The 12,001-nt window shown below is 46.5% G+C and overlaps 1 protein-coding gene across 1 annotated transcript in view; it reads left to right on the top strand.

The window, feature by feature from the left end:
- The window catches only part of LOC134396272 (zinc finger protein 850-like), a 49,559-nt gene extending 39,225 nt beyond the window's left edge, over positions 1–10,334 (top strand). The window contains exon 6 of the mRNA XM_063122692.1: positions 8,600–10,334. Coding sequence (XP_062978762.1) covers positions 8,600–10,269 — 1,670 coding nt within the window. The 3' untranslated portion in view covers positions 10,270–10,334. The remainder of the gene's footprint in view (positions 1–8,599) is intronic.
- The last annotated feature ends 1,667 nt before the right edge of the window (positions 10,335–12,001 follow it).

The following is a 12,001-nucleotide window of genomic DNA, read 5'->3' as shown; positions in this document are numbered from 1 at the left end:
AATCTGGCTGGTGTTTACAAGATCAAATTATTAGGGAAGGCACTTGGGCCTTGCAGCTGGCCGGGGTGGGTGGGGGGTGGGGGGCGTTGTTCAGCCGTCCTTCGGCAGAATGATCAGTCAAGCAGCCATCTGGCTCCATTACCAGGTTTTCCCAAGGCAGCCGGTAGCCCAAGGCCGTTCCAAAGGGTTGTTGATCTGTGCAGCTGAAGGTGGGAACCTTCTCGCCTCACCGGGAGCCCTGGGGAGCTTGCTGTTTGTGGATTGGTGCAGCCAGGCCACCCCACCGGCTTAGCTCTGGGGATCAGTTAGATAGTTTCTAGTTTTTGGTCCCTGTTCATTTGGGGAAGGATCATTCTGCTCGGGGTTCAGAAGGGTGGCAAAGGGACCCCCGTGCCATCAGGTATCAGGTAGCCACGACTGAGTGTCTTTCTTTGGGTGGCTCTGAATCAACAGCTTGCCATGATGTGGCTTTTATTGCTCTTTTAAAGTTGTTTAATTTCTGCTGTGGCCTCTTAGTTGCATTGTAACTTTCAGACTGTTTTCCCCCACACACCCTCCCCTGTCTCCTGTTAATTGTTCATACGCTCAGGGCCTTACTCTGATTTAATAAATTGCCTGAAGCCTTGGTGAAGTGTGATTATTCTCAGGTGAACTGGCTCCAGTTCCAGTGTTTCACTGGGAACCGGTGGGAGGGGGTGGCTGGGTTGGGAACTTTAACCAGGTCTACCTTGTGTGCCTCCTTCACAATCTCCATTTTAATTCCTACAGCGCAGTCCCTGCCTCAAAGGAGAAATTGGAAGCCAAGGCAGGAGACTGTTTCAAGTCCTGGTGGGAGCAGCGATGGAGAAGAGCGTGAAGATGGAAGAGCAAAGCTTTGCAGGCCCTGAACCAGAAAACGTCTCCTGCAACATCCAGGAAGGGAGCCGTGCAGAGCCCTGGGAAAGAGGAGTGCAGCAGGACCAGCCTGGGAGCAACACCTGCTCAAACGTGGAGCTTCAGCCCTTTAGGGACTACCAGGAGGCCATGGGGCCCCGAGGGGTTTGCAGCTGTCTCCACCACCTTTGCTGCCACTGGCTGAAGCCAGAAAAGCACACGAAAGCTCAGCTGCTGGACCTGGTGGTCCTGGAGAAGTTCCTGGCTGTCCTGCCCCGGGAGATGGTGAGCTGGGTCAGAGAATGTGGAGCGGAGACCAGTTCCCAGGCGGTGGCCCTGGCAGAAGGCTTCCTCCTGAGTCAGGCAGAGGACAAAGACCAGGTGAGAGCATTTCATCTTGATAACTAACAGGGACTGTGTTCTGAATACTTAGCTCAACGTTATTTTACATGTCCTTTAACGAAGGGATGCCCCAATTTCCAGTGGTCCAATCCCCAAGTATAGTTGCTCTTCATGTGTAGAGCAGGCCCTCATTGGAGGATAGTTAAGCTAACACTGGATGGTTAAAATATGCAGTTCCCTACCAGAGGATGTAGTGATGGCCACCAGTTTAGATGGTTTAAAATGGGGGTTAGACAAAATCCTGGGGGAGAAGGCTGTGAATGGCTACTAGTCCTGATGGCTATATCCTACCTCCAGGTGAAGAACCATAGTGGGGAGAAAATGCTGGACTAGATGGACCCTTGTTCTGATCCAGAATGGCTCTTTGTAGTTTCTCATTTGTTGTCCATCTGCCTCTTGAAGGCCTCTAGTGTGGGAGAGCCCACAACCTCACCAGGCAACTGATTCCATTGTCGTACTGCTCTAACAGTCAAGACATTTTCCTGATATCCAGCTGGAATCTGGCTTCATTTAACTTGAGCCCGTTATTCCGTACCTGGCACTGTGGGAGGATAGAGAAGAGGTCCTGGCCCTCTTCAGAAAATTAAACAGTGTTTCCACTGTGGCGGCATACCTCATGCCTCATACGGATGACCTGATAGAGACATTAGGGAAAGCCAAGTTCATTTCCACCTTAGATCTGACCAAGGGATACTGGCAGGTGCCGTTAGATGAGGATGCTGTTTTGAAATCTGCTTTTTCTACCGCCCGGGGCCACTACCAGTTCACGGTTCTCCCGTTCGGGCTCTCGAATGCACCGGGGGGCTTCCAAAAACTTATGGACCGGGTTCTGGACGGTCTGGGGGCTTTTTCGTGCGTTTACTTGGATGATGTGGCTGTGTTTAGTGACGTGGGAACAACACTTGTCGCACTTGTCACAAGTGTTAAGCCGGCTACGGGAGGCCGGGTTAACCGTGAAGGCCTCCAAGTGCCAGTTCGGGAGGGGGGAAGTGACCTATCTGGGCCACAGAGTGGGATGGGGAGCGCTGAAGCCTATGGAGGCCAAGGTAGAGGCAATCCAACAGTGGCCCGTCCCCAAGACCAAGAAGCAGGTCCAGTCCTTTTTAGGGCTGGTGGGATATTACCGGAGGTTTGTCCCGAATTTTAGCCAGTTGGTGGCCCCTCTAACCGAGTTGTGTCGGAAAAGACAGCCAGTAAGGGTGCCATGGACCGCGGCGTGTCAGCAAGCGTTTGATGGGCTGAAGGAAAAGCTCAAGCGAGCTCCTGTACTTCGGGCACCTGATTTTGACCGCCCCTTTGTGGTGCAGACGGATGCCTCGGAGGCGGGTTTAGGCGCGGTGCTGCTGCAGGAAGGCGAAGAAGGGCTGCTGCGGCCCGTGGCTTTCGTTAATAAAAAACATTTGCCGCGAGAGAGGGCATTGGCGACGGTTGAAAATGAGTGTTTGGCAATAGTGTGGGCCGTGAACAAGCTGCGGCCATATTTGTGGGGGCGGCCCTTCCAAATTCAAACGGATCACTCCCCGCTCTGCTGGCTGGCGAGAGTAAAAAACACTAACCAGAAGTTGCTGCGCTGGAGCGTAGCTCTCCAAGACTTTGATTTCACCATCTCCCACATCAAAGGCAAAGAGAACGTAGCGGCAGATGGGCTATCCCGAAGCTTCAGTCGGGAGGAGGAGGGAGTACCAGGGGGGGGACGAACCCCTGCCCCTGCGTGGGCACAAAAGAAGGACTACCCGAAGGGGTCAATGTGTAAACGAATAAAAGAGTACAATTGAGGTGGTCTTTTCTAGAAAGGCCATCTTAAAGGGGAAGGTGTAAGGAAGGGGTAAATTCATACTGGGAATGGCTGGTTTTAATATGTTAAATTATTTTATTGTTATGGTTTTAGGAGCGGCACAGATAAGCGGCCAGCTGCATGGGGGCGTTCTGGTACATCCTGGAACCGCTTGGGGCAAGGCTGACCGGCCTTGAGCGAAATTAACATCTCTGGGGAAGGTGTGAAAGATCTTCGCAGGGAGAGCCGAAGGGAGGGGGGAATGAGTGAGGAAAGTATCTATAAAGGGTATTCTTTGAGAAGGGGTTTTGTTCTGAGCTGGCTGACCTCATGGCTGGGTGATGTATGATATTGCAACTTAGTTTCTAGTTTGCTTGGTCTGGGTTCTTATATGTATCTGCATGTGTTAGAAGTTTTAGAATGCTTATTTATTTATTTATTTATTTATTACATTTTTATACCGCCAATAGCCGAAGCTCTCTGGGCGGTTCACAAAAAATCCTGGGTATCCTACCCTTATCCTGAATAAATTTGGGCTTAACCCTCCAACTGTGAGCTGTGTGCGTTTGTTCTGGGGATCTGTGCAAAATCCAGTGGAAAAGCCAGCTTGGCTGGGGCGTGCTTCCTTTACACCCCACTCGCTGCCTCTCCCCAGTTTGAGAAGGTTCCATTCATAAGTACTCTTTGAGTCCGATTCTGTAGCCAACTGTGGATCCACCTAATAGTTGTTCCATCTAGCAAACTTTTCACTAGTTTGTTAATCAGAATATTATGGGGCACTTCGTGAAAAGCTTTGCTGAAGTCAAGATATATGACGTCCACAGCATTCCCACAGTCCAGAAGGGAGATTACCCGATCAAAAAATGAGATCAAATTAGTCTGACAGGACTTGTTCCTGACAAATCCACGTTGGCTTCTAGTGATCACCGCATTGATTTCAAGGTGTTTACAGATTGACTTCTTTATAATCTGCTCCAGAATTTTCCCAGGGATGGATGTCAGACTGACTGGTCTGTAGTTCCCAGGTTCCTCCTTTTTGCCCTTTTTGAAGATAGGGACAATGTCAGCCCTACTCTAGTCATCTGACACCTCACCCGTCTTCCATGATTTTGCAAAGACAATATAGAAAGGTTCTGAGAGTACTTATGCCAGGGCTGAATTCTCAGCCTCCTTACAAAGACACAAGTTCCTGTGCTGTGTGGCTTGGATGGTAGATCAACTTTAGAATGAGACCTGAAAGCCAAACCGATTGGGAAATGCTGCCCTCGGCCCTGACCTGACCCATTTCTTTCCTTCCCACCTCCCCCTTCTCTGTCTGGGATCCTCCCTCCTGTAAACAAAGTAAGTTTAAGAAAACTTACACTTTTGGAGCGAATGCAGCTTTTGTGCTCACAGATGCGGGTTCTGATGGTTCTTGTGGCCATACCAATGTACAATAAATTACATGGACTCTTGATGGCACGAATCGCAAAAGCTGCATTCGCTCCAAAAGACTTCAGCCACGTCTGGACAAGCATTTTCTTGATATGGGCCATGATGACAAAGACCTGAGATTCTGGATTATTGAAAGGATTCGAGGATATGGGACAAGAGTAGAACATCAACTATGAAGGAGGGAAATATTCTGGATTTTCACCTTAAGGACATTACAACCACAAGGACTCAACGAAGAGTGTAAATGGATGCCTTGGTTGTAATCCTGTTCTTCTATTTTAAAGTACAGCTCTGTTGTATTCCTTTTCTGTCATTTCTTGACATTATTTTGATACATATTTTCATTCTTATGCAGCAAGTATTATTAGGTTTGTCTTAACGATGTTTTAAGCATCATATCAGTCCACTCAGTCCCCTTTAAGGGAGCATACAGTCCGTGAGTATGGTTGCTACACGTTTTAGGATTTGAAAAGCAGCCTAATCAGGAGCAAATTTCAGAGATTACTTACTCCTCAATTAGTTGAGGAGGTCAGGGAACGCTTATCGAATTTACAGATGACACAAAATTGGGTGGGATAGCTAATACCCTGGAAGACAGAAACAAACTTCAAAGGGATCTTGATAGGCTGGAGCGCTGGGCTCAAAACAACAGGATGAAATTGAATAGGGATAAATGCCAAGTTCTACATTTAGCAAATAGAAACCAAATGCAGTTACAAGATGGGGGATACTTGGCTCAGCAATACTACAAAGGAGAAGGATCTTGGAATTGTTGTAGATCACAAGCTGAATAGGAGCCAACAGTGTGATGTGGCTGCAAAAAAAGCAAATACTATTCTGGGATGCATTAATAGAGGTATAGCTTCCAAATTGTGTGAAAAACTGGTTCTCCTCTATTCAGCACTGGTTACGCCACATCTAGAGTATTGGGTCCAGTTCTGGGCACCACACTTCAAGAAGGATGCAGACAAGCTGGAGCGTGTTCAAAGGAGGGCCATGAGGATGATCACGGGTCTGGAGACAAAGCTCTATGAGGAGAGATTGAAAGAACTGGGCATGTTTAGCCTGGAGAAGAGAAGATTGGGAGGAGACATGAGAGCACTCTTAAAATATTAAAAAGGTTGTCACACAGTGAAGGGCCGGGATCTCTTCTCAATCCTCCCAGAGTGCAGGACACGGAATAACGGGCTCAAGTTAAAGGAAGCCAGATTCCAGCAGGACATCAGGAAAAACCTCCTGACTGTTAGAGCAGTATGACAAAGGAATCAGTGACCTAGGGAGGTGGTGGGCTCTCCCACACTAGAGGCCTTCAAGAGGCAGCTGTTCAACCACCTTTCAGGTATACTTTAGGGTGGATTCCTGCATTGAGCAGGGGATTGGACTCTGGCCTTGTAGGTTCCTTCCAACTCTATGATTATATGTACACCGGTTTCTGGGGAACGTGGGCAGGAGGTTGCTGTTGCACTCATGTCCTGCTTGTGCTCTTCTTACGTCCTTATGATCACAGGAGAAATGAATGGGTTTGTGAAGTTCTGGGGAAGGAGGGGATCAGAGTGTCAGTGTGAGAGTCCTCCCAACAGAACAGGAATAGCATTTGTAGACGCCAAACGGCTGTGTTTACAGTGGAAAATGCTGGATATCAGGGTTGAACTCTCAGCCCCCTGACAAAGACACAAGTTCCTGTGCTGTGTGGCTTGGATGGTAGATCAACTTTAGAATGAGACCTGAAGGGCAAAGCGATTGGGAAACGCTGCCCTTGGCTTGACCTGAGCCGTTTCTTTCCTTCTCTAATCGCTCTTCTCTGCCTGGAATCCTCCCTCCTGCTTCAGGTCGAGGGGATTTTGGCCAGAGCACCCACAGATATCCCTGAGGCAGAGAAGGCTCCACCGGGCATCACACAGAGGCCGCTGGACAGGTGGATCTTGCAGGAGGGGGACGGAGGACCCTCCTCACTGGGTAAGGATTAGTGCACGTATTTCCCCATGGTCTCCCTCCCTCAATTATGCCTGAAGTGCATGAGCTGTCTTAATGTTCTCCTTGAGCCTGATTTTGCTGGGGGAGATACTCAAAAAGGAAATGTTGTTTAGTAACGTGGTTCGAGGGTATCAGACCCACTGTGGCCCGGTCTTACACACTCACCAACTAAGGTCCTCCTCCAGGCACCTACTCAGAGGGAAGATCAGAGGACGACAACAAAGGAGAGGCCTTCTCTGTGGTGCCCCCCCCAACTGTGGAACAATCTCCCCAATTTGGTTCACATGGCACCGACATTGTTATCTTTTCAGTGCCAGGTCAAGCAATATGTAATTAGCAATATGTAATTAGTAATATGTAATTAATTAGCCTGGGTCTGTTTTTATAGGGTCATAGTTTTAAAATTTGTTATAGTAGTTTTATATGTATGTGTATATTGTATGTTTTCGCAGTTTTAAATATTTGGATATTGTTTTTAAGTGCTTCGGCTATGGTATGGTAAACAAATGCAATAAATAAATAAACACTGAAAATAAACAATGAAAATGGGAATAGTTAAGAATGTGAACTTACCTTCTCACCTTCTTTACCTTCCTCACAGGGAGCAAAACAACCTGCAGGGGAAGTGAACTGATCCTGGGGGCTCCTTCTGGACCTCGTTGGCTTGGTGGTGGAGCGGAAGCGGTTTCTGCACAGCCTGGGCAGGTAGGGGAGTCCTGGGGGCCTCCGTCTCCTGCACATCTCTTTGGTCCTGGAAGAACCTGCCCCTTTAGCCTTTGCTCTTATTATTATTATTATATTTATTTGTATCCCGCCTTTTGCCAATGCTGGGCCTCAAGGCGGCCTTACAAAGTTTAAAATATACATGGGGGGGGAGGGAAACAAAACCATAAACAATTAAAAATACACAACAAAATTATAAGACATTAACAAAGATGGAGGGCTGGATTATTCTCCAAAGGCCTGCTTGAACAAAAAATTTTTAGCCTGCTTCCGAAAGCCCATCAAGGAAGATGGCTGCTAGGAAGGCCTTGAATGTCACTCGCAGTGCTTTGGCATTCAGAAAGAGGACCTCACCATCCTTGTCTTCATGGATTGCTACATAATGCTTAAAGAGAGCATCATTTCTTCTTCTTCTTCTTTCAGGGTCTGGTGACCTTTGAGGAGGTGGCCGTGCATTTCTCGGAGGAGGAGTGGGCTCTGCTGGATCCAGGCCAGAGGACTCTGCACAAAGAAGTCATGGCGGAGAATCGTGGGATCCTGGCCTCTCTGGGTAAGGAATGGGATTCCTCTGGGTAAGGCTCCCTCTCTGCCTCTTTGCCAGATCCTGGAAGGTGGAATTTCAGCTCTTCTTTCTTTGTGTCAGTGCAGAATACAAACGTCATTGACTCCGAAGACCTGACAAAACGTTGAGAAAAGCCCATTGATGGACTTGCTCTGTGGCAGAGATGGCTGCCAATCCATCTGACTTTGCTGCTATAATTGCATCTGCATCATATTGAAGATGTTACAGATATTATCTTAATGGTCTCCATGGAGGAGAGGAGAGTTAAGCCTTTTCAGAAGACAGCTCTGGAAAGCTTGCTTTTCATTTTAAGATTTAACTAGCCATTGAAAATATCCATTAGGGTTGAATTCCCACTTTCCTGTTCCCAGTTAAATGATCAGCTAGGAGACAATGGCAGATTTTAAGTGTATTTTATTTTTACAGTATTTTATGTTGTTCATTTATTCTCCCAACTACTTTATTTGAGTTACTCCATATAAATGAAAGCATTGTATGGCAGTCTAGTTCTCAGTTCTATTGATCGTCGGGATATTTAATGTGTTTGGAAGGATCTGCCTCACCAACGATTTTTTTTTATTCCTGTGAATCAAATCAGCAACCATTTGTTTTGTTCCAAGATTTCAAGATGATTTCTGTGTTTATACTTGCAGGTGATCACAGGGAGAGCAAGAAAAATGGCCTACACCAGAGAAGGAAAACTGAAACTGAAGAGAAGAGGGAAAATGAATCTATTTCTTTGGAAGGATCATACGTCTGTGAAACTCCAATACTAGAAGCACCAAATAAAAAGAACATTCGTAAAAGGAAGAAACAGAGTAAAACTCAGAAGATTCATTCTAACGTTCAATGCCTAGTGTGTGAAAAACCATTCACTTTCCACTCACAACTTAACTTGCATAAAAGAATTCACACTGGGGAGAAGCCCTATAAATGCTTTGAGTGTGGGAAGAGCTTTGCTCGCAGAGAAACACTTATGCTGCATCAAAGAATTCACACTGGGGAGAAGCCCTATAAATGCTTAGAATGCGGGAAGAGCTTTCCTCGCAGAGAAACACTTATGCTGCATCAAAGAATTCACACTGGGGAGAAGCCCTATAAATGCTTAGAGTGCGGGAAGAGCTTTGCTCGCAGCATCAGCCTTAAGCTGCATCAAATAATTCACACTGGGGAGAAGCCCAATAAATGCTTTGAGTGTGGGAAGAGCTTTGCTCAGAGGACACAGCTTAAGCTGCATCAAAGAATTCACACTGGGGAGAAGCCCTATAAATGCTTAGAATGCGGGAAGAGCTTTGCTCGCAGCATCAGCCTTAAGCGGCATCAAACAATTCACACTGGGGAGAAGCCCAATAAATGCTTAGAGTGCGGGAAGAGCTTTGCTCACAGCATCAGCCTTAAGCAGCATCAAAGAATTCACACTGGGGAGAAGCCCTATAAATGCTTAGAGTGCGGAAAGAGCTTTACTCAATGCTCAAGCCTTAAGGAGCATCATAAAATTCACACTGGGGAGAAGCCCTATAAATGCTTAGAATGTGGGAAGACCTTTGCTCAGAGGACACAGCTTAAGCAGCATCAAGTAATTCACACTGGGGAGAAGCCCTATAAATGCTTTGAGTGCGGGAAGAGCTTTGCTCGCAGAGACACACTATTACTGCATCAAAGAATTCACACTGGGGAGAAGCCCTATAAATGCTTAGAGTGTGGGAAGACCTTTGCTCAGAGGACACAACTTAAGCAGCATCAAAGAAATCACACTGGGGAGAAGCCCTATAAATGCTTTGAGTGCGGGAAGAGCTTTGCTCGCAGAGAAACACTTATGCTGCATCAAAGAATTCACACTGGGGAGAAGCCCTATAAATGCTTTGAGTGCGGGAAGAGCTTTGCTCAGAGCACCAGCCTTAAGCAGCATCAAAGAATTCACACTGGGGAGGAGCCCTATAAATGCTTTGAGTGCGGGAAGAGCTTTGCTGACAGCAGCAAACTTAAGCAGCGTAAAAGAACTCACACTGGGGAGAAGCCCTATAAATGCTTTGAGTGCGGGAAGAGCTTTGCTGACAGCAGCAAACTTAAGCGGCATCAAAGAATTCACACTGGGGAGAAGCCCTATAAATGCTTAGAATGCGGGAAGAGCTTTGCTGACAGCATCAGCCTTAAGCGGCATCAAACAATTCACACTGGGGAGAAGCCCTATAAATGCTTAGAGTGCGGGAAGAGCTTTGCTCAGAGCACCAGCCTTAAGCGGCATCAAAGAATTCACACTGGGGAGAAGCCCTATAAATGCTTAGAGTGCGGGAAGAGCTTTTCTGAAAGCAGCAAACTTAAGCAGCATAAAAGAACTCACACTGGGGAGAAGCCCCATGAATGCTTTGAGTGCGGGAAGAGCTTTTCTGAAAGCAGCAGCCTTAAGCGGCATCAAACAATTCACACTGGGGAGAAGCCCTATAAATGCTTTGAGTGCGAGAAGAGCTTTGCTCAGAGCAGCAGCCTTAAGCTGCATCAAAGAATTTTGTGTCATCTGCAAACTTGATAAGCGTTCCCTGCACCTTCTTCAACATTTAATAAAAATGTTGAAGAGCACTGGGCCCAGGACTGATCCCTGCGGTACCCCACTCCTTACCTCCCCTCAGATTGAGAAGGTACTGTTGATAAGCATTCTTTGAGTCTGAGTCTGTGGCCAACTATGTATCCATCTAATAGTTGTTCCATCTAGCCCACTTTTAGCTCTTTTGTTTATCGGAATATCCTGGGGCACTTTGTCAAAAGCTTTGCTGAAGTCAAGATATATGACATCCACAGCATTCCCACAGTTCACAAGGGAGGTTATCCAATTGTTCTTGACAAATCCCTGTTGGCTTCTAGTAATTATTGCATTGTTTTCAGGGTGCTTACAGATTAACTTCTTTAGAATCTGCTCCAGAATTTTCCCAGGGATGGATGTCAGACTGACTGGCCTGTCTTTTCCCAGGTTCCTCCTTTTTGCCCTGTTTGAAGAAGGGACAACGTTACCCTCCTCCAGACATACGGCCCCTCACCTGTCTTCCATGATTTCGCAAAGATAATAGACTCTGGTTCTGAGAGTTCTTCCGCTAGCTCCTTCATTACTCTAGGATGCAGTTCATCAGGCCCTGGAGGTTTGATCTCATTCAAGGAAATTAGGTGTTCTTTGACCATGTGTTTATCAATCTCAGATTGCAATCCTTCCCCCTGAACTTGTGCTTCACTTTCTCCAGAGGGGTCATAGACCCGCTTTTGGGAAAAGACTGAGCCAAAGTAGGAATTCAGCACTTCAGGCTTTTCTTTGTCATCTGTTATCAATTACCCATCCTCGTCAAGCAGTTGAACCACCATTTCTTTCCTGTGTGTTTTACTATTCATGTATCTGAAGAAAGCCTTTTTATTGCTTTTAGCATCCCTCGCTAATCTCAGCTCATTGTCAGCTTTAGCCTTCCTGACGCCATTTCGGCACTTCTGTGCCACCTGTCTGTACTCTTCTTTTGTAGCCTGGCCTTCTTTCCACTTCCTGTATGTATCCCTTTTTTGTTTTCAGATCATCTCTAAGCTTTTTGTGGAGCCACATTGGTTTCTTCTGTTGTCTTCTAACTTTTTTTCCTTGTTGGAATGGTTTGTAATTGTGCTGTTAAAATTTCTTTTTAAAAATACTCCCACCCATCTTGGACTCCTTTTCTCATTAGGGTCACTTGCCATGGGACCTTGCTTATCATAGTACTGAGCTTATGAAAATCAGCTTTCCTAAAATCCAGAGTATGTGTACAGCTACACTCAGCTTTTGTCTCCTTTATAACCAAGAATTCAAGTACGAGGTGGTCGCTTTCCCCCAGAGTTCCCGTAACTGCTACTTTATCCACTAAGTCATCCCTACTGATCAATATCAAGTCAAGGATTGCTGATCCTCTCGTTCCTTCCTCCACTTTCTGCAGGAGGAAGTGATCACCCACACTTTTGGCAGTATTTGTTTCCCAAAAGATATCAGGGTAACTGAAGTCCCCCATCACTACTACATCACACTTCCTTGAAACACTGGCAATTTGTTTCTCAAAAGTTTAGTCCTCGTCTTCTCCTTGATTGGGTGATCAGTAGTAGACTCCAATTATAATTTTCTTTTTAGTCCTCACCACATTTCTTTTAACCCTGATGCTCTCGATGGGGCTCCCAGTCTGATCCGCCTGTGTTTCTGTGCAGGGATAGGTATTTTTAACATATAGTGCAACTCCGCCTTCCTTTCGATTTCATCTGCTCTT

Source organism: Elgaria multicarinata, chromosome 3 (genome assembly GCF_023053635.1).
Source record: "Elgaria multicarinata webbii isolate HBS135686 ecotype San Diego chromosome 3, rElgMul1.1.pri, whole genome shotgun sequence".
In the NCBI taxonomy this organism is placed as follows: Eukaryota; Metazoa; Chordata; class Lepidosauria; order Squamata; family Anguidae; genus Elgaria; species Elgaria multicarinata.
Note: the sequence above shows the minus strand (reverse complement) of the source record. Positions and strands in the feature narration are given on the sequence as shown.